This window comes from Lissotriton helveticus, chromosome 1_2 (genome assembly GCF_964261635.1).
Source record: "Lissotriton helveticus chromosome 1_2, aLisHel1.1, whole genome shotgun sequence".
NCBI classification, from domain to species: Eukaryota; Metazoa; Chordata; class Amphibia; order Caudata; family Salamandridae; genus Lissotriton; species Lissotriton helveticus.
The window spans coordinates 86248903-86276694 of record NC_136058.1 but is presented as its reverse complement, the minus strand read 5'-3'; the positions used below and the strand labels follow the sequence as shown (position 1 = coordinate 86276694).

The following is a 27792-nucleotide window of genomic DNA, read 5'->3' as shown; positions in this document are numbered from 1 at the left end:
GTCATGGATGTGTGTGTGCGCTTGTCCATCCACGTGACCTCAGTGCCTGCGCGTGTTTCCCTGGTTTAAGTTCGTGACTCTAAAGAGGCTTGTTTAAAGCACCCTCCTCCCATCCACCACCACCACCATGACATTTAAAACATGTTCAGTAAAATTCCGAAAATCTGTCCCTTTGCTGCATTTCCAGAAATTGGGAATCGTGTAGCAAGCAGCACAGATGTAGAAAACGGTGGAGGAAGACACTATCGGGATGGCTGTGTGTGGATCACAAATCCCGAAAGAGAATACACCACATATTTTAGGACCGACGATACCATGTTTCAAAATCTATACATCTTCAGTCGTATTGGTCATAGTTATTGCGCTTTCAGAGGCTGGGATACTCAGACCTGTACACAGTGCTTGAATTGGAAAAGTAGAAGTACTTCTTATTGGTATTCTTTACAATAAAATACGGGAACACCCGCATTGCACATTCCGATACTGCACACGTGCAGTGGGGGTTCCCTCCATTTTAATATTCCATTCCAGAAATGGCTGCATTGCTCAGCATTGTCGCTCCCTCGGCAGAAAAAAAAGAATCCTTTCTTCGTGGCACACTGTAAGGCATCTGAGCGAGACTAATCTGAAGCAGGGTCCCCCCTCAGCCAGCTAAGCGAGCAGAGCTCTCCATAATTCATAAGGCTCGCAGCAGCAGCAGCAGCAGCAGCAGCGCGCGCTCAGCAGCCGCAGCCGCCCGGACCGGCTCTGCTTCCTCCTGCCTCGCGCGCCGCCCGCGAGCACTGCTGGGGCCGGCACGAGGCGAGGGATGCAGGCAGCAGCGCCTGGGAAGACATGGGATGCGCGGCTCGCCCTCGTCCCAGATTCGGGCTCCCAGTAACCCACAGGCTCGGGGCCAGTCAAGGGACGTGCTGCTCGCTGCCTTCTGACTGCAAGCTCGACACGATCCCCGCCTCTTCGAGCGGGATTCCTTCTTCTGCTCGGTGAATGCTTTGCAAGGGAATTATTGTCGCCTGCGCCGAGGAGTATTCCAAAATGCCTGAGGCGAACTATTTGCTCTCCGTATCTTGGGGTTATATCAAGGTGGGTAAACTAATTGGAACTGAATGTAAGGGAAAAATGCATGTATGATTGCATGAACTTGTATGGCTGGCGAATGGGTTCTCTGCAGCCAAGCCTTGTTTGCTAGAATTGTCATCTATTTGGTCTTATTATATCATGAAACTGTGTGCATATATAACTACACACACACACACAGGATATATGTGCACAGGGAAGCATGTTATCTTGACCCGATGAGTACCATATATTCCAGGCATTCCTGTGCATTATTTGTGTCACAAACACAGTGCGAACTGTAAAAAAAAAACGTGTCCTGTTTGTTTTTGATTCTTTTATGTTTTTTAAACTCCATGGATTAAATTGTCAGGTATTACAGCTCAACATGGAAATGCGTTTTTAAGTAGTTTTAAGAGAGGTGTACGGTATACATTGCTGCGTCCATGGAAAACCTTAGCTCATTGCATTTACTTTAGATGCTCTGCCAATTGAATGTATTTAAATATCTTTCTTTTGCACAGATTGTATCTGTTTGGGTGTAACACTAAGCATGCCCTTCAGTGTTTTGATGCATACAAGATATCTGCAGATAGAATAATAACATATTTCCCAAGTAGTAATCCACAGCCTTTGCTGTGCACTGCACTGTCCCTCTCAGTGCACTGCTGCCATGCCAGGCCCACGTCAGACACTCAGTTGACAACCCTTTGTCGCTGATCGATAGATATTTCCATATATCTGCATACTGCGTCCCATTGCCTCTTTCCACACTTGTCATACATACACACATACATGGCTAGTTATCACAGAAGAATTGCAGCTGACAATGCTGTGTTGTTGACAGCCAGACAAGTTCCATATGTTAGCATACATTGTCCCACGGCCTGTTTTTACAGTCTAACGTGTATCACTCATACAATGGCATAACAGCACACAGCACACCTACTCCTCCTGTACAAACTGCCGCTTACACCACTGTTTCACTGATAGCCAGACAAGCCCCACATGTCTTCACAACCTACCCCCGCTGATGTTTCTACAGTCTCACACATGTCACATGTGGCTGATGGGGCCGCATCATCATTTCCTACGGTGGCACGGATATCCAGATAGCCTCCACATGTGTGCATATTATGTCTGTTTGTCTCTCTCAATAGTCACACGTGTGTCTCAACTACACTGACATAGCTGCAGTATCACTACTCATGCAAGACATGACGCTACCGTGGCAGTGGTATATAGACCGGCCCCATATTTCTGCACACTGGATCCGCTTTCCTCTTTTCACAGTCTGCATACATGACACACTTGCAGAATCACTCCTCAAATAAAGCTGACCATGCATTTGCACGTAGCACTAGATATGTTCCACATATCTGGGTATATGACGTGGTTGTAGCATCACTCCTTAGGTAAAGCTGGCAACGCTCTTGCGCCTATCACAAGATAGGTTCCACATATGTACATAAATTATCACCAAATCTAAAGCACCAGGATACCCGTAGGGTGACAGTTTTCGCACTATATAAATGTACCATACATAAATACATACAGTTGCAGAATCACTCCTCAGGTGAAGCTGACCACGGTCTTGCACCTGCCGCCAGATAGGTTCCACTTATCTGCATACATGACATGGTTGCAGCATGACTTGTCGCTCAAAGCTGACCATCCTGTTGCGCCATTCATCATATACTTTCCGCATATCTGCATATATGACATGGTTGCAGCATCACACCTCACATAACGCTGACAATGCTCTTGTTTCCTTTCACAAGATAGATTCCACATATCTGCATATATGACAGGGTTTTAGCATCTCACCTCACATGAAGCCGACAATGCTCTTGTTTCCTATCACAAGATAGATTCCAAGTTTCTGCATATATGACATGGTTGCAGTCTCACACTTCACATAAAGCTGACAATGGCCTTATGCCTATCACAAGATCGATTCCACATGTCTGCATATATGACAGGGTTTTAGCATTAATCCTCACGCAAAGCTATCGGACAATATTCTTGCACCTACCGCCAGATAGGTTCCACGCACCTGCATGCTGTGTCTCATTGCATCTTTCCTCACAAGTTTTACTGTAACACTAATAACATCTTATGTAAGACCTCCTGCTGCCTTTACCGTGGCAGTGGTACTGATGCGGAGGGATGCGCCATATTTCTTTACACTGTGACAGTACTGGGGAACTGGCCGCTGGATGTGCTCGGATTTGCTGTGATCTGTTTATTGCTTCTTCCCTCAGTCTCTCCCGCACACTGACATGGCTGCCTTTTCCATTTTTACAGTTCAAGAGAATGCTGAACCGGGAGCTGACGCACATGTCGGAGATGAGCCGCTCAGGGAACCAGGTGTCTGAATACATTTCCAACACATTCCTCGGTAAGCCATTCCCGTTGATGATGAGCGCGCGCACAGCACTGTGGCCCGGGGGTTTCCTCGCGCTGGGGCTGGGAGTGAGAACATTGCAAAGTGCGCGAGCTGCATGCGGCAGCGGCCCGCGTGCAGGTGACCTCATCCACGAGCAGTACAAAGGGGAGCCAGGCCTCTGCGCCCTGCCAACAAGGAACATGCCTTGCAAAGGAAACCCGGATACACATGATGGATGCGCTGTAAAACTAGCTCAACCCTTCGGTCAATGCCCAGTTTTCGTAAACCCCTTGCTCTTCCGGTTTCTAAGCAATCCCAATGTTTCATATTGGGTAGCAAAGGAACTAGGGGGCTTATTTACAAGCCCCGTGCGCCACCCGTAAGTCACTTTTACCCATGTTAAAAATGACGCAAAGTGCTGCAAGGCGCTTGTAAATGAGCCCCTAGGAGAGGAAGTGATGTAACCAAGCTCACACAGTGCTGTCAAAAAAATGCTAAGATAGAAACTCTGGTTTTCTGCGCTCACAGACCTTCTCGTTTCCTCCATGCCAAATGTGTCACGTCTTATCAGCTTCATCAGAAGTGGTATATGTAGGAAATGTTTTGTGTGCATTCACTTCCCACGTGTAATATTTCACCTTCTCTTACATTAAACCGATAGTAATTTTCAGGCGGCCATTTTTATTAAGGAATTTGTTTCTCTCACGGAGGTTGGAGCAAGTAAGAACACAACATGTTTCAAACAAAAGGCTCTGGAATTATACCTGTGCAAAGGAAATGTGTTGTATTGTGATTAGTAAAATTAATTTGCATTGCCATGTTGGGTAAAAGCTAGCTACATAATCAGGAATCCTGGCCAACGTTTTCACGAGTAACCAGTGGGCAGGAGTAAGGGGTAAGCAGCAGAAAACCTTCCTATCACTGTGTTTCTCACTAACGCACAGTGTAGGACCAGGGTTGTCTGACATCAGGCATATTTACATGATTGGAGTTCTGCCCAGGGTTTTTTTTCTTTGTCTCCCATCGATGTTCCATCCACGCTCCACCAAGTAGACACAAGTTCACATCACTGTAGTCTCAGGGAGCTTTGTGGGCTCTTTCTGTGGGCGATGAGTGGCGGCCCGCTTGTTTTCAGAGTGCTGCTGCAGGAGGCTTTAGGTATGTAGGCCATACTGAAATTAGGTTGCTCTCTGAAGATCTGGAGTCAAGAATTTGTTGTTCCTTCGAAAAAAAAGTGCATGCACAGTACAGTGCTTTGAGTTTATATTAAACTATTTCCATGTACTGCAATGGCAGCAACATAATATAGAAGAAGGAACTTTCCTCTACCACCCACTACTGTTAATGACTTTAAGGGTCTCCTTGCCTGTATGTTAGGAGTCCACCTTACACTCCTTCCTAGGATACACATCCCAAACGTGACAATCTGCCAATCGTATTGGGTGTCTTGTGGAAGCTAGGGAGAGCTGGAGATTCAGAAAAGGTATGATCATGATGGCTTTGGTTGTGGTTCTGAAAGCAGGGTAGCAAAGAAGTGAGTGGCTTGACTGTTGTTGGTGTAAAGGATCTGGGTCTGTGGTTCAGGGCCGTTGTGTGTGTGTGGCTGAGAGGGCAGGGGTTGGAGTGGTGAAGGCCAGTTTTGCGAGGCAACAGTACTGGGTGGTTGTAGCGCAGAAAGGCACCCTCTATGGATGGAGAATATGATGCAAAAATAATCCTCTCCTGCAAGAAAAATCCTTGGTATTGTGTTTTTGAAATATGACCAGGAATCTATTGATAAGTACTATGTGTACTATTCTTAAGTGCTATGTGTTGCACAATATTTATACTGCATGTTTGGTCACCACTAAATAAGTCGGATAATCTGGAAATAAGTTTCCAAAATGATGAGGTGTATATAGTTCTTCAAAGAAACAAGGAAAAGGAATATTCATCCAATAATTGAGATAGGGCAACATAAGCAAAAATGACTGATTGTACAATGGACAATCCCATCAGAGATTTTTTTGCTTTGCTCAATCTCCCATTTTTTGTCAAGTAACACATTCAGACTTAGTACTCAGGTCTCCAGGTCACAACATTTTAGCCATTAGACTATATGCTCCTGGTGCAAGTTACTAGCTGCTAATTATATAAGTTTTTCTGTTAGAAATGTATGTTACTTCTGTTTAAGGGTTGTACTTTTCCTAGATATTCTCCACCGCCTAACGTGTGGCATTTCAGTGTTATATACAAGATAAATACTTCACCCTCTGCGGGGTGTCATATCCATTTGGCGTGAGATATTATACATTTCATTCTAAACTGTTTATATGTTTGTGCACACACACTTATGCAGGCATCCATGCCCACATGCACACACCCATAAACGAGGACCAGCTTTAGTGTGCAGTCTAAATTCAGTTTAACAATGACAAAGGAACATTATTTTGTATCGCCCTTTCTGGGGAATATTTGCCTTAAGACGTTGGCTACCTAGAAATGTGCTAGTTCTGTTTCTAGGACAGCAAGATGCCTGGGTGCCTGAAGGCACTTTGATGACACATCATGTCTTCCCCCATGAGCGCTGATGCAAGCCTTGGGAAACCCTAGAGACAGCAAAGATACCAGCTGACAAAACCAGGTCAGCTAGAATGAGAGCGCGAAACCTGCCTTACGTGGAGACCCATATTCTGAACGCTATCGCTCTCTTCCAACATTGCTTCAATTACAAGAAGCATGTGGAAGGGAGGCTCCAGCGCTAGGCTATTAATCCAGTTATTGAAAACTCATCCTCTGTTCGTCCTCCTTCGCTAGCAAATTCACACGTACTTTGTACCACAATCCTGTCTATCACAACCAAGTACTATTTCTATGGCTCCTTGTGCAGTCAAGCCTTATCTATGCTTTACAAACAAACCAAGAAATCAATAGAAATTGATCGAAGGGATTGTGCCGGAAAGCCGGAGATGCTTCTTTCTTCAGGAAGTACCCTGTTTTCTCATTCCGTAGCATTAAGTAGATTTTAATCGAGGATCCCTATTGACTGACTAAGTGATATTTGCATTATGCGCAGAAAATACTGATTGTCATCAACATGATCCTTGCACGTTTCGGTACTTCACAGATTCCAGCCTTGAGTGGTAGCTCACCTCATTTTTAGTGGGTCACAGAGCTGCAGTTAAGATGAAGAATCTTTCTGGACATGAGCCAACACACGTTAAGCTAGTGGTCCATTATAACAAACCCTCCCTATACAAAAAAAATATCTGCTGCGCAAGGCAACTAGCCTAACCTCCCAACAAAACTCTCAGGAGGTGTTCCTCTGGCTTCATTGTAAACATTACCTATAAATGCCAAATGCTTCTTATTTGAGAAACTTCTGAACCAAATCCAACAAAGGAAGAAAAATATAGAACATTTGTTCTGAAAGGGAAAAGCACAGTCTGCGTCTTTGAAGATATATGAAACCAAAGTTCACACTTTCCCACTAATCAAAGTTTGCACTATTGAGAGGATTCTCATATATTGTGCGTTTAGGGATGACGCATTCCTAAAATCCGAGCTGAAGGTATCGCAGAGAGGAATTGGTATTCATGTGTCCAGTGGATTTAGCCAATGAGGATTGTAGGTCAGTCAAGAAATACAGTTCACAAACTTCCTGTTTTGTTTAGAGGTTTGCAGAGCTGAGGAACATAGAACCCTTTCCTCTGCTGCTGGAGAACAGGGCACGCTTCACACAGGTTCTAAAAGTAAGGCTGGCTGACACAATGGCCCTTTCTTCAAATTTCCAAAGAGTGAGATGTCATTGCTGCCACGGTATGAGCTGAAACCAGTGTTCATGCCTTTCCGCTTGAGAAGGAAAGGCAGCATTTCTCCCTCCTTGGGTACAAGACAAGGCGTTTGGTAATACACTAAGGATCCCTCCATGTCAGCAAGAGTTGCACAGTGCATTATCTTTACTTGGAGTAGAGAGTTACAGAACAAACATCTGCAGAGGAATAACTATGTCTGCAGGGTATATTATTTCTTAGCTAATGATAACGCGATTCCATGATTTGAACAATGCACCCTTGTTTCAGTCCATATAGATAATTCATACTCCCAGTTCATTGTCATAGTCATGAGACCAAGCTCATAACAATGTACATATGTATGGTCAAGTTCTTGTCCTCCAAGGGTTGAATGCTGCGGCATCTTTTCTTGGAGTTTGAACCAATGTGGTCCTTGAAGGTACCAAAACGTTAATTGGTGCATTATAAAACCTATGTCACATGGCGTAACATACCATACTGTAATGGAACATAACAAAGATTAAAATCTCATACCATGATGTATTATTAATAATGAGTAGTAACATAACATGACATAGCACAATGCAACATAGCATCATATAAGTTGAGATACAACATATTATCCATGCCTTTCACATCAGTTCATGTTTCCTAAGACTGCAAATGAATCTTAATGACATTTTTCATTCTATTCTTCAAACACCAGTATACTTGTTGAACTCTTCCATTTAGACTATTGGAGAATGTGTTACTGTTTTCTCTCTGGGCATTTCTATGATGTCGAAATCTCCACCTACGATGGTAATCTAGGATTGTCCTCGATGTATTCATAGGGCGGACATTTCATGGTACAGGTGGGAGCAGTTGACAGCAAGTAGGAATTCTGCAGCAGGGAGCAGTTTATAGCCCTGTATTTTTGGAATTGTTCAACATCACCAAGCTTTTAGAAGCTTTGGGGCCATATTATCAAGAAAGGGCGATACATTATCACCGCTTTTATCGGCATGAAACTTCCGCTAAAGCGGTGATAATGGGCTTGATAATAGGCCCTTGTGAATTCCCATAAAAGCCCAGGTTAAAACCAGAACCTGGGCTTCTATGGGAATTCACAAGGGCCTATTATCAAGCCCATTATCGCTGCTTTAGCGGCAGTTTCCTGCCGATAAAAGCGGCGATAATGTACCGCCCTTTCTTGATAATATGGCCCATAGTTTCTATTCCCAGTGAGAGCCACACCAGGGCGAAGCGAACACTGGCTGTACGCCAGTGCCTCTATTCAGCCTTACAAGCCGCTAGTGTTTTTAGTTTGAAGAACCTAGCACGATCGCAGCTCTAATACAGAGTGTGTGGACTCCTTTGGACGAAGAGGTACCCCAAGTGGAACTGAGACAGGATATAATCCCGTTCAGCATTTATTAATGGGGAAGTGATGGAAAACAGCATCAGAGCATTAGTCAGAGCATCACATTGAACTAAACTTGTTGATATATATGACATAAGTGTAAGGCAGTAATAAATGGGCCTTGGAATCCAGGATGGAAAGGCAAGTGGGTGTTCCGCACACATCCGAGGAGGGCTTCACAGCTTATACACTGAGGCCGAGAGCGCCTCCGTTTTTTGGGAGTCCATCACAGGTGCATGTGAACTGATTCTCCAACATTGTATTGAGTATCATTTCGATCTTTGGGAATTTCAAGTTCAATCAATGATTGCATAGAATTGTGCAGCACATGATAGAAAATTTACCTTATTTCAGTGTTCACAGTACAAAGGGCGTACCAGCGTTCTGAGTGCTGCGTACAGGGTCAACACCATGGTTCCCCACAAACTATAAGGGTTATGCATTAAGCGTAGCCCGAGGAGTTTCAGTTTTTCGAACATCTAGCAGTAAAACTACTTTATGTGACTGCTTGAAAATGCCAATGATACAGGAAGGGGACCACCTCTGAAAATTCTGCATTCAACATCAGATGATACTTTGCTCTGTGTGTGATGGTTTATCTGCAGAGATCCTCCTAAAATGTTTTTTCCTGTTCCAATGTAGGATTTAAGAGGCTTTACAATGTAGCCTTCCTCTGGCCAGTCACCTGTGGCTTTGTGCAGTAATAGTTTTGCGTGTTTTTAGCACGGATGCGTAAAGCCCTTAGTCAACTTGGGGTGTGCAAGCCCAAGGTTTCAGATAACTCTTTCAACTCCGTGCATAGTGGTTGGCTGCCGCAGTGTGGTCCTGTAGAAGGACTGCCCCTTCTGTAAGTGCGGTTCTATTAAAGCTGTGGTTCTGGTACAGGTGTGGCCTGATTTACTTGTGATTTTTAGAGCTTTTGGCCTGTCAGATTTTTTGTTCTGTTATAGCAATGGCCCATTTACAGTTTTCACTCTGTTCACTTGAGGCACTAATGATGCAGTTGTTGGCAAAAATGCTATGACTGTGTTGTGTTTGTGGTCCTTTTACATCTGTGGTTCTGTTACGGCTGTGGCCCTATCCTTCTTTGGTGATCACTGCGGTTTTCGAGTTGTAGTTGGTATCATGTTACAGCTATGGGCCTGTTCCAGTGATGCCCTGTTTCATTCATGTATATGATAATATTCTCCAGCGTGTGATGCAACAGCTGGAATATTTACATATATTGACATTGTAGCAGCTCATACTGAAATTGCAAAAAACACAAGTCTCTGATAGTTTGCTAAAATAATTTTGGTGCCTTGTTTGCTGGACTCATTTTACTGTAGTGAAAGAAAGCTTACGATTAGCATTTGACCTACATCATAAGTGGATATTAAAGATTTGACTAGCAGAAAGTGCACCCTCAAGGAACTGTTCTAAATATATTGTCCCCCTTTTCCAGATAAGCAGAACGATGTGGAGATTCCGTCCCCCACACAGAAAGACCGAGAGAAAAAGAAAAAACAGCAACTCATGACACAGATCAGTGGAGTGAAAAAATTAAAGCACAGCTCAAGTTTAAACAACACGAGCATTTCACGGTTCGGCGTGAAAACCGAAATGGAAGACCTGCTTTCAAAGGTGTGTATTGCTATGTTTTTTTTGCATTTGGTTTGAATGTGAGCTATGACCTTCCTGTGTGGGTCTGTTTGGACCTGTTCTGGGCTAGAGAAGCCAAGAGTTTCCGTGGTGGGTAGACCCAATCAGCTGCTCTTTCGTCTAACCCACCCACTTTGCATAAAAGGTGGCATGCTGCTGTGTTTAGATTTTAAGCTCCTTTTGTGCTTTTCTTTTTGCTTCTTATTTTTCATCTTGGCATTTTTTGAAACCATTCAAAAGAGTAGAGTGTGAATGTTTTGCAGTGGGACTGCTGTCTGCGATCACCAGAAGATAGATGTGTTGAAAGCATAAAGCAAGTAACACCCACAGCTGTTTCAAAGATCAGGACCTGCCCAGCCCCCAAGAAGTGGCACTGTTTGAATGCATAAGCCTGTATGGGCAGTGCACTCACTGTTTCCACAGGCTGCGCAGACCCTTGTTGCCATTACACCCTTGATAAAATCCTGATAGTGTGCAAGGTTACTTACTGCTGCCCAACTCAATGATGCCTACTTTATCAAGATCTCAAGAATGACATGCTGGCGCAGCCTACCAATCTCCCACCTGTGCTTTGAAGCATAGTTTTTCTGCAGCATGATTCTTTTGCTGGGTTAAGCTATTGCCATTGTATGGAAGAGCAGTTTTTAAAATTGTTTTTACAGAGAAAATGGGCACAAATTCTATGACCACTTAATTTCCAGGTTGCAGACTATTTGAAATTTTTTTGTATTTACTAACAGCACTTTTAGTTAAGCATAAAGTAGTCTGTAAATCTATATAACAGATACAGAGGTCACTGGTCCGGTTTGCTACGCAGGCCCAGTCATACTCTGGCCCAGTGCGCAAGGGTGCCACATTGGTTCTAAAAAGTGCCGTGTAAGTCAAATATCAACAGCCATGACACATGACTTATCCTGAGAATAGGAGGCATTGATGCCAGATAGACCGGTGGGAGGATCATGCATGTTTGCCATCTGAAAGCCCGCTACTAGAGCCTAGGGAGGAAAAAAGATTTTCGATAGTGAACATTTGATGGCTTTAGTAGAGAGTTGACAAACAGGTGGGTGGGCGTATAAAAAAAGTCTGCCTAAAAATGCTTTTACTTCAGTTAGTAGTACAGGGGCGGACAGAAAGTGATGAACGTAGGCAAGCGGCCTTGGTGGAATAACACCCTCTTATGTCTTTGCTTGCCTTTTGAACTGACAGAAAAATAGAATTTTGAAATGAAGATTAAGTTTGTTGTAGACAAAGACAGAATTTCAGATTATTCCCTTTTCTGTACTATAACAAGTTAAATGTGTGATTCTCTAATGCAGTTTGCACTTCCTCGCATTCCAAAAGTGTTATTACCATTAGAAGTAACTTCTCGACTAATTGTATGACAATAATTATACTTCAGCACTGTGGAGCCATAATTAATGCATACTCTATATTTATCTTTGCAGGAATTGGAAGATCTTAACAAATGGGGTCTGAACATTTTTAAGGTGGCGGGATATTCGTGCAACAGGCCTCTGACTTGCATAATGTACGCCATTTTTCAGGTTAGTATTTTTCACCACACATGTTCTTAATTCCTGTATAGAAACAAAGCACCTGAAGAGAACTTGTATTTCCCATCTTGAGGTTAAGAAACCAGTTTTAATATTTGGGCCAGCCTTTTAGCTGTATGTCGAACCTCAGGGTTCCTTCAGGATATACAGGCAGATTCACGCCATCTCTCACTCTCGAGAGCATACGCCTGATCCTTACAGTTCAATATTCGGATCCACTTGATACTCGGCATCCACCATTTTCTGAAGTTTTGAAATTATCAAAACTTCTGCCCTGACGAAGTTCCAAAAACCAAGAAAGGAACGAAACGCGTTGGCTGTGCCTATGATGTCAAAAAGAATTTTGGAATAAAGAAGAATTTATATAATTTTGAGAGTGCACCTTCTGCTTTGTTTCTATATTTCTTCTGTTTTACGCATCCCAAGGCAGCGGATGTTGGAAGAGTTTGCACCACTACACATTGGGAACTATATGAATTGTTGTGCATGACCTGGTTGGCTGCTTTGGTCCTTCTGTCTAACTTCTTAATTCCTGTGTTTCAAAATCATTGTGGCTGTTCTTTGATTGTATGTGACCAGAGCTTCTCGAAGTAGCCGCATGCAATTCAAATCAGAACTCTTGAATTCATAATGTAGTGCCAGCAGTCTTATGCATTCCTTTTTATTGCCCTTCCCACCTCATTGCTCCATCTTTACTCTTCTCTCACCAGGAAAGAGATTTATTGAAGACCTTCAAGATCTCAGCAGACACTCTAGTAACATACAGCATGACGCTGGAAGACCACTACCATTCGGACGTTGCGTACCATAACAGCTTGCACGCTGCTGATGTTGCTCAGTCCACGCATGTTCTGCTGTCGACTCCAGCCTTGGATGTAAGTAAGACCCTGGTGTTGATACTCATGACTGGTCCAGGGAAGCTTGTAGTGATTCCCAACTCGCGTGGCTCCTATGTTGTGTTTATTGATGCAATGACCACGTGCAAAAGAAATAATCGCAGTTGCAAAGGCTTTGAAAAAATATTCGCGCACCTTCCATGCACTCTTAGCGAGAACATTGTAGTTCTCTAGCGGATTTCACTGGATACATGCAAAAAGTAAATCATCAAGTGAAATGATTTTGGTGTATTTGATTGATTTAATATCCTAGTCGCTCCGCTGTCGTAGCACGCATATATTTATGAGACACACACGACCCTGGTGGACGAGGTGCTCACTGAGGTGAATTTGCAGCCATTTCAAATATTTATATAGCCTTCTTAGCCCTTACTGCTTTACACATATGTGCAAACTCCGCACACCACTCAAGAAACTAAGGCAGGTATTTCATAACCGGTATTCTGGTGGATTCGGCCATACTTTCAATACCAAGAAAAATAATACTCATAAATTAAAAATGTACTGATAGTCAATTTCATGTTAGCAGGGATATCTGTTTAAAGCCACATTTTGTAAATACAGCTCAAAAACACCGAAAAAGGGTTCTTTCCATCTGCCCCTTTTCTTCCATTCATTAATATATGTATAGACACAGAGAGGCCCGACCTGGGCGTGGACTTCCTGCCCCACACACCGGGATGTGCACCAGAAACACATAAACTGTCTCGGAAGGAATGGGGTTTAAAGCATCATAATGCCCCCCTAAACAAGGGCTTGTGGTGTTTCTTCTAAGTCAAACATCCTTCAACTTGGAACAATACGAGTAGGTCCTATAAACATCTCAAGTAGTCACCCAGGATGATGGACTTTGTAACCCTGCAACATGGAATGCCAGATGGCAACACTCGTGCAGCTAAAAGAGAAAATGTGGCATAACCACTAGAGCTGCCGACTTTGGAACTGAGGAACTAGGTTTCAGTCTTTGTGACAGATCAACATACAGCCTGTGATTCTGGGCAAATCACTTATGCACCCCGAGCCTTAAAATAAGCAAACTGCACCCACCTACTTTCTATACAAAAAAAATCTTTCTTACCCCATAAATCAAAATTCACGATTTAAAAAGAAGCTGAGGAATACCTGGCAGATGCTGGCCATAGGATCATCTGCTACCAACAACCTGGTTTCTGCCAGAAAAGATAGGCATTGAGCTTCATTATATACAAGTCTGAAAAAAACAAATAATTCACTTGCAGAAGGCAGCGGTCTTCCTTTCCAAGTGAGTCTGTCTGTCACTATGTACAAGCAATTATTTTACAGACTGGTCTTTCATACAGCTGGATCACATTGTGTTCATCACATTCGATTGCCGAGATTAGACCTTACGTTATTGACCAGTTATTGATACGGTTTCCAAAATGCTGTGTGCAAGCATAACTGACCCAGTGTTCCTCTGTTGACTGTCGAACAACAAAGCAATGTGCAGGAATTGCTTAGTCGTGCTTGCATGCAATTGCACATTTCTGTCTGAATTTCTAATGCCATTTTTTAGAAGCTGCTCCTCATATCCGCGCCTGCTGCAGAAGAGCACCTTCCCGTTGGCCTCAATACGGAGATTTGTGCGCGCTTGGCTGAGCAGTACTTTTCATGCCATTCTGAGCAAGCCTTGAAGAATTGAAAATGTCAGATTACATACTTGAAATGCTTTGATTTCGACCAGACTCGCCCAACACCAAATCTAAAAAGAAATTTTCACTTCTTCACTGCGAGGAACCCAGGATCCATGACACACGAATATCCCCGAAACATGAATGTGTCACAGAGGACACCGTTATTTCGTTTTTTGGGAAAAAATTGCACTGTTAAGAAGTAGTGTCTTCCACTCTGGTTCCTATAGTGGAAATATAGGTCTCCAAACAATCTCTCATCTCTCAGGCTTTCCCAGTGACCTCAAGGACAATACATAAAATTAGCTTGCATGCTAAAAGCGACAGATTATGAGTACCGGAGGTAGGCCTACCAATGGCCCTCGGGGTGGAGTGAACAATGTTGCATGTGGGATCATAAGGCTCACCGAGAAATGAGGAATTACCAGAGGAATTGCTAATTCCGGTCCTGATTTCATTGGTTATTCCTCATTTCCCAACCCTTCTAGTATTTCACCTAGAGCCTCTAACTGCTTCTAGCAGGTGGAATCTCTGGGTGAAAGACACTAGATCCGTGGAGTTACAGTGGACCTTGTAACTCTGATGCACCCAATAAGCCCCTTTACAGGCTCCATCAGAAATAAAGGTCACTTGTATCCTAAACAATCGAATTTGTGTGATTGCATGGTGCCTGGAAGCACCTTTTTTAAGGATTTTGTTTCATGCAAAATTATGATCTAACAAGTAAGCGAATAACACGTGCAATTTTTTTCTCTTTTTTCCAGGCTGTATTCACGGATCTCGAAATTCTGGCAGCAATTTTTGCCGCAGCAATCCATGACGTTGATCACCCTGGAGTCTCCAATCAGTTCCTCATTAACACAAGTGAGTCTGACTGCATGTTCAAGCCATGACTAGAACCTGCGTCTGATTAGCGTATGTTTGATGGAGTTTGCAATTAGGAAATATGCTCCAGCAATATGAAATTATCCTGTGCTTATTGGAATGTTTCTAGGTGCGAGCATGTAGATTATGACAATGTTTGTAAGTGTCTTCCAATAGCACTGCATGATCATTTTCCACATGGAACTGACTGCATGCTAAAATTATATTCCCATACAGTCTTCCTGAAAGAAAATAATAAATGGCTGGCAAAGTTAGGTAGTGGGGTCTTGGTAGTTGCTTTGTAGGTTTCCTAGTGTGAAGGCCTCTGAACTGGGCTAAAATATTTTATATTTGAACGATCTGCCGTTGTCTCTAGTATAATTAATGTTGTTAATAGTTAAAGATGGAATTAGATGTCATGCTATCGATTGAGAACATCTTTGCAAAAGGCTTCCACATCAGCGGCACTTCCCATCCTCTAAACACACTGTCTGATATGACTTCCTCTCAGAGAAGATGTTCTTAGATACTTGATCAGTTGGACCACAGGTGATAGCTCCCCTCTGGAATAGGCGGTCAGGATTCTGCACATTTGGTATTCTGCTGTTGTCCTTTCACCTCCACCAGTCAATGTTGTTGGCCTCTAAATTTACCAGAAGTATGCATCCAGATGTTTAAAAATCAAACACACTCCTTTAATTGATCTGTTTCCTAGATTAAAAAATGTACACCTTTGATTCTTCAAGCAGGTCCGAAACACGAGCAGAGCTTATTCATATTGCGATCTGCATGTACACATTTATGAATATTTTTGGCAAGTTAAAAATGTTACTTCCTCATGGTATATGCTTCATTTTGTAAAGCTTTATTCGACATATAATCATAAAAGCATATAACAAGCAATGACCATAGTTTCATATACAAACCCAATTCTAACAATAGGATTGATATGTATGCCGGCTTTGATAAAAAAATGATCATTTAAAAAACCCTTGGGTTATTAAAAATATATGATAAATAAAAAAACTGTAAATGGTTTTAAAATGGAAGTTCACAACAAGATGAACTTCATCATAAAGACCTAGGGACTCGAGAAAGCCCCTGAAGAAGTGTGAAATAATGTTTGCAACAATGCATCAGTGGTTGCAGACAAACCTGTAGATGTTACAATACCATTGATTTTGTCCTTAGTACCCACGCCCACCCAAGATACTTTGCAACAGCTGTTACGATGGTAGATGATGTGCTTGTGCATATGATTCTTTCGCCTTCCGGGCCACTGCGTGTTCCTAACAGTTTACACAAGGGTCTCAGCCAAACCCGACGGGGAATTGCATAGGCTGGACAGGCAAAAAACATGTGTGCTACTGTTTCTTTATGGGTCGGGCAGAATGGGCACTTATTGTCAGTTGGATTAGACCACCTTGCCGTGAAAGATCTTGTGGTATATGCAGTTGAATGAGGTGCCATCAAGATGCATTTTTCAATTATGTAATAATAGAATAATCCAAGCGTGATGATAAAATATTGTACTTTTTAAAAATTCTTCATTTACTCATCATTTCAATTTTTTTTTTCTTTTAGATTCGGAGCTTGCCCTGATGTACAACGATGAATCTGTGCTGGAAAACCACCATCTTGCTGTGGGCTTTAAATTATTACAAGAAGAGCACTGCGATATTTTCCAGAACCTCACAAAAAAACAGCGCCAGACTCTCAGGAAAATGGTGATAGACCTGGTAAGAATTTCTTGCCCACTCACACTATCACACTTTCTGCTCTTGAAAATACCACTAGTCTCTTATACATTTATTTTTCATTGTTCTCTTAAAACATAGGTGCTGGCAACAGATATGTCGAAGCACATGAGCCTGCTGGCAGACCTAAAGACCATGGTTGAAACAAAGAAGGTTACAAGTTCTGGTGTCCTCCTCCTGGATAACTACACAGACAGAATACAGGTACTAAGCAGAATAAATTTAAAATTCGAGTTTAACAATTTACTTTTCTAGTTGATCGCTTACAAGCATACCGTGATTGCTTTGAGCGAAATGTCTATTTTACCATGAAACCTGCCCACTGGACATGTGATCAGATACACGCATTAGATACATGTTTCAGTTATCTTTGTAAACCAAGTATTTGTACTGTGCCTGCTTGCGGTGGTGCAACAAACTCATTCCATAAAAGATCCGCCAGGTGTGAGATAACAATAAGATATAATTAATGAATACCTTGCATTCAGCTCAAGCCTTTCAAATTATTTATTAGTTAATGGCAAAGGTACTGGTATTCAGTATAGGATGCTGTACTCTATCTGTCCTGGTAGATGGATTAGTGCTATGAAACTTCATATCGCTGGATTGTTTAGTGGAATTTCCGCCTTGCCAATGCATAAGAAGCTGAAACAGCCATAGTGCTTTATGCTACACAGCAAGAGCTCTATATTAATTCTGACAAACCTGCCTATACCAAAACATCCACGGCCCTGAGCACTCTTGCATACAAACCCCCTGGAATATTAGAAAATGTTTCGGGGGGCATAAACTGATTTAAGGTTTCAATATGTGAACACGTTTATGTTAAGGCCACTGAGACATGTCTTGACACTCTGGTTCATTCTGTGTTAGAAATACCCTCGATTTCAAAACTTGATTAAAGTGTATTGTAAAGGAAGACACTTTAAAGTGAGAAAAATACAAATAATGTGTCAACTTTGAGGATCTTTCATCCCATCTCACCTCTTCCAATGTGCCATAGGTGAGTGGTCCCAGTCACACAATCAAAATGTTCTGTCATTCTTTCCATGAAAATAATTGGAATGTGGCAGGTATTAGGACAAATGGCAAGGTATAAAAAAGAAACCAGACAAAATGTTCAGGGAAATACAGTGGGAGGGAATTAAAGCCAAATTGCAGAGCATAAACATCTACTTCGAGTGCAGTAGCAATGAGATGTGGGACCAGCGAGTAGCTAAAACTAAATACATATGAGTATGAGGGGTGAAAATCAAATATATGGTGGAACAGATAATGGGAATCACGTGAAAGCCACCAAAATAGAGGAACATATCATTGCCATCTGAGATGACCTTAAGAACACAGTTGACCAGAAAGGGGTTAGTGCACTGCTTATCTTGGACCTCTCAGCTGCCTTTGACACAGTTGACCATGACGTTCAAGTGCAAAGACTCTACAAAGCCTGGATAGCGGGGAATCCTCTCGACTAGATTACATCCTTCCTTCAAAACAGAACAAATGTCATCTATACCCCCCTTTCTCATCCAAACAATACTTCACAAAAGCAGGGGTCCCTCAAGGCTTTATCATCTCACCCATGCTTTTCAACATCTACATGAAGTCATTACCGACACTGATCAATGAATTACACCTCACATGCTATAACTATACAGATGACACACAAATTGTCCTTAAACTGGTTAGCCCCTAAGACATTGGAAACTCACACATTTTCAGTTGCCTCAGAGCTGTTGATCAGTGGATGACATGGAGCCATCCCAAATTGAATGCTTACAAAACTGAAATGCTAACATGTGGCGATTGGAAAATTTATGACCTGCTCATCGCTTGGCGTGATGATCTGGGAATGCTGCCAAAAGTATCAAAGGAAGCAAAAAATATGGAATTACCATGGACTCCTAGCTATCAATGAATGCCCAAGTGGACAAACTAGCAGGATCAAACTTCATTATTATAAAAACTCTGCAACATGTCTTCCCTGACCTGGGATTTTCACTCAAGTTCCAGGCTACTATCTCTCTTGTACTGTCTAAACCAAATTACGCCAATAGCCTCTTCCACAGATCATCTTTAACAACTGTGAAAAGACTACAACGTATTTAGAACTCCACTGCCAGACTACCCCTACATGTAAAGCCACAAGCCGACATGTCCTGTGCCTTGAATGCCTTACATTGGTTACGGGTTGCCAGAAGATCCACATTCAGGCTACTTTGTATCACCCACAACAGGGCCGGACTGGGAACCAAAACCGGCCCTGGCAAAGTGCTCGGCCGGCCCCCCTCCCCCGGGGGGGGGGTTGGGGGTGCGACTGCGCTCTTTGCCCAGTGGCCGATTTTCGGCCGATTTTGTCACAGGGCCGTTTTTGCAGCTATGCTGCAAAAACGGCCCTGTAACAAAATTGGCCCCCAGGGGCCCAAAACCGGCCCCCAGCCATGCCGCCCACCGGGGGATTGCCCGGTGCCCGCAACGGCCAGTCCGGGCCTGACCCACAAAGTGATACATGGGGCCAGGCCGCTCTTCATCAGGGAAAAAATCACCAAATGCGTTCAACAAAGGAACTTCCGCTCTAGATTGGCACCTCACCTCAAAATCCCATCATACAAGAAAAAAACCATAGGTGGCACATCCCTATTTGTTCAAGCTACCAAATTATGGAACTCTTTACCCCTAAACATAAGATCTACAGATAACTATCTCATTTCATCATTGTAGAGAAGTGTGGCTCAATGGTTAGAGCGGCAGACCCTGATGCAGTAGCCTGGCCGGGACCAGGATTCAATTCCCGCCTCGGCGGGTCTCGGGCTCAGTTTCCTCGGGCCTGATAATTCTCGCCTCGGTGCCTATTCTGATCATGAGCCCCACTCTGCACCTCTGGGCAATAGCTTGCTTAATCTCTACAACAGCCCCAACAACGCTGAGGATGCCTGACTTCACCTTGGGGGTGCCCAGGAGTGGGCTCCTCACAGGGAAAGGCCAGGAAGGGTTCCTCGGCGGTATTCGTACAAGCACCGAGATGCCTCCGGGTAGTCGTGCGCTATATAAGTGCGTAATTATCATTATTATTATCTTCGGAAGACTACTCAAGAGTTGTCTCTTCCACACCTACTCATCTTATTCAAACATAAATGTACAGCATATCCCTGTGTATATAAGCATTTATTTTGCATTATATGTATGTATCTAGATATGTGCATTCCTTTGTATAAATGTATATAATAATTATGTTTATAAATAGATCTTCATTACGTCTGCCTAACAAATGTATATATTACCTATAGATATATTATTTTGATGTTTAATTTGTATATAGTCCACTGCATAAATAAGTAAATTGTTATCATAAATATTTATCTACAATTGGTTCACTATTGAATTATTAAAAGGAAGCAAATATAAAAACAAATAAATTAGCTTAAAGTACAGCAACACTTGAAAGTCTGAGTTATTAAATTCTACTAAAATCTAGATATTACCTTCCTTATACATATATACCTACCATTTACTTATGTATCTTTATATTTTAATCTACTCCTAATTCAGCATCTGCACTGACCTATATCTCACCCTATACCTCTTTCAATATATCCTCTTCCTCCAATATTTGACTCATCCCAAACCTCATTTTACTACTCTCTCCAATGCACTACATATTTCTTACCCTATACCTCTCTCAATATAACCTCTACTCTCTGACTCATCCCAATCCCCATTCTACTACTATGTTCCCTTTTCTACCCCTCCTTGCATCATCTTAAGCCTCTTCTACTATTCAGATCTCCAAAATAAGCCTTTCTAATCCCTTCCCTCATGTATCCCTCCTAGGCTCATCCGATACCTCTTCTTTCTCCCTAACCCACTTCTAGAGACTCTTCCTCTCCATCTCTCCTTTACTCATCCCAAACCTCCTCCTACTGCTATGATCTCCAAATAAACAGTTTCTAGACCCTTCCCTTTTGTATCCCCCCACAATCCTTTTCAATTCAACTAACAGACTCACATGTCCACCACTCAAATTAATTTTTTATTTCCCTATACTAATTCACCACTAATATTTTTTGGGGTTCTGGAGTAGCATGCTACTCGCTGAAAAGTGCTTAGACGCCTCGTCAGGGGTAGTAAGTGCTATATAAATGCAATTACAATTGGCATCCCCAAGCAATGTATTCTATAAATTGTTTGACAAACCAGGCATCATTATTCTAAATTAAATATTGTGTTGAAGGCTTAATAGACAATTCAATGTATACTGTTGAATATTACTGTATGCCTACTATTCAAATAAGGTTTGAGGGTACTTTACTGTCCTTGTGTTTTCCAAAGATCTATACTGTTCAACTTTGTATAAGAACCTCCTCGTAGTTGAATGTCAATTACACAAGAACACCATGAAAGATATTTTGCAATTTCTTACTAGCAGGGCCTTGCACATTCAGTGGCTACTTGACCAATATTGCCTATAAATCCATATTTCAGCTACAGCTCAGCTGAGGGGCTAAGCAGGTATTAACAACATTGCATTGGACCTGTCTACATTTGTCCTCCAAAATCCCACTCCCCACCCATTACTGTGTAGTGTTACGGAAGTGGGCTTTATCTATTTGTCTTTCGGTACATACTTTAAAAAACGGATTAAAGCATTTTATTAATAAGCAAACATTTAGGAATCTGTTTCTTTATTAAACGTCCTGTTTATGCAGTTCTTCCTGCAGTTTATATATTAATGTATGAATTCTACATTTTGAATTGCAGGTTCTTCGGAATATGGTTCACTGTGCAGACTTGAGTAATCCCACAAAGTCCTTGGAGCTCTATCGTCAGTGGACCGACAGAATCATGGAGGAGTTTTTTCAGCAGGGAGACAAAGAACGAGATAGAGGGATGGAAATAAGTCCAATGTGTGACAAACATACTGCATCAGTCGAAAAATCACAGGTAAAGGAATGTGGTATGAAGGATGTAGAACATAAACAGTGAGAAATGTTTACTTACTGGTGTTACATTCTGTTCAGTAAAATGGAGTTTAGAAGCCTAACAGTATATGGCACAAAATACTTTTTTATGGTTGTTATGCTTTGTATTACTCCACTGAAATATTCCTACGGTAGCTCCTGCTAAAATTTCTAGGGTCTTATTTACATAAACCTTGTAGCTCAATTGTTGGAAAAGTAGGATTTGATTACTTTTACACATTTTAACTAAGTTGTTACTAAAGAAAATGTTTAAGCAGGAGACTGCAAATGTTACAACGTTTTTAAATAGAGGAGAAACACAAAGTTTTACAGTAGATCGACTTTTCAAATATGTAGATTTCTCTATCAATCAGCAAACATAAATCCACATAAAGATACATTTTAGAGCTGTAGGGGAATGGGGGAAGTCCAGAGAAGCAGGTAGACGAGATGGGAATGGTTGTAGTACGCATGTTAAGGTCACCACAGTACTGTAACGCCTGGAAGTTGTTGATAAAATTTAGCGGGAAAATATACATTCATTCTTGAGTCTTCTCTGTACTACAAATTACTCAACCCAACCATTTCTTTGTTAACTCTTGTCACTATATATTTATGCAAGACAAGACAGATGCTTCATTCTGGGTGATGTAATGTGATTTATCGTATTAGACCTCACCAGCAGTACACAGTAATAATTGCTTTTCAAAACATCGTATGTCAACATACACCAATAAAGAACATTAGTACATGATGTTCCCTGTTATGTCTTCTCATCAGAACATTTGGTCATTAATTATTTACTGCATTATGGAAACACAGTCCAAAATTCATAGCTGACAGGCAGCAAAAGGTGAAGGTCTAAAGATGTATAAGTGGGAAATTATAGGTGCTCAATTGGAGTCCCACTACTGAAACAAACAGAGAGGTCTTTGTCTTGCAAACCAGTACTACTCTTTATAAAAATATATAATACGCTTTTCCAAATACTAGAGGTAGTCTATGTGCATGTCATTCTTACTCTCCCAATTTAAACAATATTTTGATTATTAATACCTGCCTTATGTAAAACATTACTTCTCTTGAAAATAACTAGTTAATTAGTGATATTGTGCCTGTGCTCGGGCCTGTATTGATATTAACGTGATCCCCCTGGGTCACAATTTCAGAGGGGTGGATGACTCCTCCTCCCTTGAGCACTAAAAGATAAACATAACAACGAAATTTGATACCGTTACTAGCGAGCCCCACAACCACACGGGGTTACCTCATCCTGCACAGTTGTTATCATAAATGATGAGGAAGATCAATACATCTGAAATACCCTTACTTTGAATTCTGTTTAGAAGGAATGCAGGTTCGTGTAACCAGCCAGCTCTCCCTTTCATTAGTTGTGGAGGTGCAAATCAATCCAGACAAATGTCAAATAACTGTAACAGATATCAGGTAGCTTGGCATATTTTTTTTGTGGAAGTTATCTGAGAGTAACAATTTAAATTCCCCTTTTGATATTTCCCTATATATTTCTTTAGGGAAAAAAATAGTAAAAAAACAAATAATTTGCCAAAACAAATTGGCATGTATCAAAACTTTGTATGATCTACAGTTATTGCAGCATTTTATGGGTGTTCTTATGTTAAAATACAAACTTCATTTTGTCTTTATCTATATGACAATTTGATGATTTAGTTGTAGGTCTATTAATGCTTTGAAATCTGTTTTACCCTTTAGGTTGGATTCATCGATTACATTGTTCATCCACTTTGGGAGACATGGGGAGACTTGGTGCAGCCTGATGCCCAGGATATTCTGGATACATTGGAAGACAACAGGAACTGGTACCAGAGTATGATACCTCAAAGCCCCTCACCTCTTCTGGATGAACGGGACAAAGACTGTCAAGGGCTGACGGAAAAGTTTCAGTTTGAATTGACACTTGAAGAAGAGGATTCAGAAGGTCCTGACAAGGAAGGAAATAATATCAGCTATTTTAGCAGCACGAAGACACTTTGTGTAATAGATACAGGCAACAGGGATTCACGGGAGGCTCAGATAGAAATAGTTACAGATGATACATCACCTGCAGACACATAATGTTGCCAAATGTGTTGATTTCAAACACTTTTAAACATGCAAGCTATCTCTTTAGACTAGCCTGCGATCTACATCTTGGGCCTCAGCCTTGCTTTGGCTAAGAGATCTTTCCAACGACTTGAGATTGGAGGCGGGTTTGAAAGGTCACGAGGTGAACGACTGCTCAGGAAATTAACGGATGACCTACTGCGCATTGTTTTTAAGTCTTCAGCAAAGACATTGCGCTCTGGAAACAGCTTGAATTGCTACTGAATAGCTCGAGAACGGATGACACAAAACTGAGAGATTTTATACTTTAAACTTTTGAAATTTAAATCAGTTAGAATTATAGAAAATACTGATCTGTAGCTATACGTGGAAAACGTGTCCACCTGTCTACCTGTCTGCGGACGTGTGTGCCTTTTTTGTAAACACTTTGCTGTCTTTTCAAAGTCTACTAACTATACAAAGTTTAGTAAGGAACTTATCAAAAAGTATTTGAAAATTGATGCATACTTTTTGTGACTTTGTTTTGGAAACAAAAATAGTCTTCCTTCTTTCATGGGCAATATCTGTCACTTTATTACAGTTGATCAGTTGCAGGTTTTACAAATGTAACAGAAGGGATATCACTATAATGCAATACCTTCAACTATAATGCTTATTTTAACTTACTTAGGTCTTTTTTATGTCGTTTGCTTGCTACGAAGACTTATACGTCTTACATGTTTGTTGATACAGTGTTTCTCAAAAGAGTTTCACCCTGTTCTTAAACAATAGAGTCAAAGGAGGTTGTTTTATAGTACATGCACTACAGGTGAAAATAAGCAAATTAAGGCAGTGTGTGATGTGATGTGTGTTTAGATTTTCCTACGAAATATCCTTAACTAAGTGAAAGTTGCACGTTGAGATGTTCCTTCTCTCTCATATGTTCTACACATAGATTCATGGGTCTAGCTGCACCATCTTTCTCTTGCACTGCCTTGAGCTCTGACACATCCATTACTGTTTATAACAGTGTATTTATTACCTAATGTATATATTGTAATGTTTTGTAAGTTATTAATTTATATATGAATTAACATTACCTGTCATTGGTAGTGTTAATTGTGTAGAAAACTCTGGAAGAGAGTTGCCTTTTTCTTGTAACCTTTTTGTACGGAATAATATAGAAGAACCTGAACAGTAGCTAAAAAGAGACATAGAAACCCATGATGGGCATTCACCTGCATGTGTCTGAGAGGATGTCATTTTCAGTCGAGGTTGGCAAGGACTGCATTCTTTTAATAATTCTTGGATGTCTTCCTGCACTTAGCGAGACTACTGACTTTGAAAATAAACTGAAGGTCACGGAGTAAAAGTCTGATTTTTTAATTTATCTGAATATCTGTTGTCATTTTCTTTGAGAAAATGTGAGCGGATGTAAATTTTGTGCTAATGTGAAGCTTCTTCTTAAGAAAACATTGTCGGGCATCCTAAAGTTTTCAGTCTCAGTGTGTAAAATTTGTCAGTCCAACTTGTGACTAAATAGGTGATCAAAATAGCACAGTCGTGCATGGCTGATGGGTTTGTATGTCTGTTGAGCACTGCTTTGTTCCAGGTGAATATTTTATTGTTTTAAAAAGTTTCACACAATGTATGTTACAGTATTGTATATTGTGTTCTGATGCATTCTTATGAAATTTTTATATCAAGTCAATAAATGAAAGCATGACTAGATTCAGACTTGCGTGATGCCTTTTCATTATTTTACAATGAAACATTCAGGTAAGGCATTGCAATAGAAAGAGTTGAGACTTATTAAAGAGAATAGTGTCGTTATTAGAAGAGATTGCTTCTACACTGCAAATGGCTCTTCAAATGTTTCCCCGCACATCGAAACATTAGCAGCATTACAAACATAAGCCCATTGGCATCAATGGGAGACTGAGTAGCCATCCCATTGCAGTTATTTGTGGACTGCATTTGATATAAAATACTTGCGAAGCTTTTGCAGGCAATCTGTGATAGCGCAGTATAACGTTTGAAAATGTGACTAAATATAGTCATTCATATCAACGTTTTTTAGGGAATTGTGGCAGGAGTCTGGCTATGTTCTAGGTCTGTAAAAAGCCCGTATCCCATGTATAGCTTCAGTAAATGCAATATAGCACTTTCAATAACATTCTACAACAAAACTTTTAATTAGACAGTTTTGGCATAGTATAATTTTTTTTTAGTTCCTACTAGTACAATACTGTTACATTGCTAAAGATTTTTTACTTTTGTTCTAGATTTCTATACTACAAGAGAATGCCACTGATTTTGTTTTAGAATACGAGGGGAATTGTTTACAGTTTGGCAAGCGTACAACATCGCCGTACGTAGAGTGTATAACCACATCTGCTAAACTCTAACATAAGAGTCTTTTTTTGCCCTATACTAATCTACAGGGATGCTAGCGAGAAGACTCGGAGACGTTGCACATAAAAAGCAGCTTCTTTTTCTAATTTGACAGCCAAGCGTGCTTAACCCCTTCCACGCTGATGACGAGCTGGGCTCGTCATAAGGTAGCCTCCTGCTACGCTGATGACGAGCCCAGCTCGTCACGTAACATGCGCTTTAGAAAATCTCAGCGTACGAGCGGAATTCCGCCCGCACGCATGCGGTTAATAGAAGCATCAGGGCAAATTTTTATAAGAATTGCACCAGGGCAAAATCAAGCAACGTGACGCAAAGTAGCACAAACTCTTGCAAGGGTATTTACATTCTAACTCAAAAGGTATGTTGTGCTTGAAAGGTGCCCTTTTCTCAATGCAAAGATTGGTTTGGGCTGCTTCGTGCCACTATGCATCAAGTAGTATTTGGTTGCAACTAGGGCAGATTAGCGCAAACACCTATAATTTTTGACGCATAGCCCAATCTACTAAAATAGCCAGACCGGGATTTGTATACAAAAAAACACTTTTGTGAAGCAGGTGCTAGCTAACATTGAGAAAACTTGTCCACCAGTTTGCAGACGTGTGTGCCATTTTTGTAAACCCTTTTCTATATTTTCAGAGTCTACTAACTACAAAAAGGTTAGTAAGAAAAGAAAATATATTTGAAAATTGATGCATACTTTTTGTGACTAGGTTTTGAAAACAAAAATAGTCTTTTTTTCTTTCGTGGGCAATTTCTGTCATTTTATTACAGTTGATCAGTTGCAGGTTTTACGAATGTAACCGACTATCACTAATTATTTTAAACATTCTACACTTTGTATGTGTGCTGCACTGTACAGCACTTATACAATATGTGGAATGTTTAAGAATTTGTTTAGGTCTAGCATTTTGTACTCGAAGGGGGTTACGGTCTAGTACAGCTCCTGTGCCAGATAGCACACATACGCCTCTGCACCATGGTGCAAAGGTTATGTGTGGCACTAGGTATCCTGGTTGTCCGCCTGACAGGGGTAGTGACGAGCAGCAGGACATTTTAATAAATGTGGCCCTGTTCTGCTATATCCCCCATGTACAACTCAGTGCAGCAACACGTTCTGCTGCACTGTGTGGTCCTAAAAAGTAATATACCTGCCCCCCCAGTCTGTGGCAATTACATTGAAAAATAATATTTCTGTGTCATTTATATCTCCTTACTTCACCTCACCTCTTCTAACTCTCTTTATTAACCTCTCTCTTTGCTCCTCTATGTACCTTCATCCTCTTGATCCCAGCTGCCTTTCTCTCACATTTCCTTACCACACCTCTCTCCCCATATACCCATTTTACCTCACTCAACTTCATCTCTCTCTACTTCGTTATAT

General features: G+C 41.3%; 1 protein-coding gene across 3 annotated transcripts in view; it reads left to right on the top strand.

Moving 5' to 3' along the window:
- PDE4B (phosphodiesterase 4B) overlaps positions 1 to 25731 on the top strand; it is a 714464-nt gene extending 688733 nt beyond the window's left edge. For 2 of the 3 annotated variants that reach the window (XM_078668953.1, XM_078668961.1), the window contains exons 7-15: positions 3364 to 3457; positions 10065 to 10243; positions 11707 to 11805; positions 12525 to 12689; positions 15124 to 15223; positions 16808 to 16962; positions 17062 to 17184; positions 21736 to 21918; positions 23667 to 25731. In XM_078668953.1, coding sequence (XP_078525079.1) covers positions 3364 to 3457; positions 10065 to 10243; positions 11707 to 11805; positions 12525 to 12689; positions 15124 to 15223; positions 16808 to 16962; positions 17062 to 17184; positions 21736 to 21918; positions 23667 to 24029 — 1461 coding nt within the window. In that variant the 3' untranslated portion in view covers positions 24030 to 25731. Of the gene's footprint in view, positions 1 to 965; positions 1084 to 3363; positions 3458 to 10064; positions 10244 to 11706; positions 11806 to 12524; positions 12690 to 15123; positions 15224 to 16807; positions 16963 to 17061; positions 17185 to 21735; positions 21919 to 23666 lie in introns of those variants that run through there. The other variant, XM_078668968.1, reaches the window with a different exon arrangement.
- Positions 25732 to 27792: the final 2061 nt, after the last annotated feature.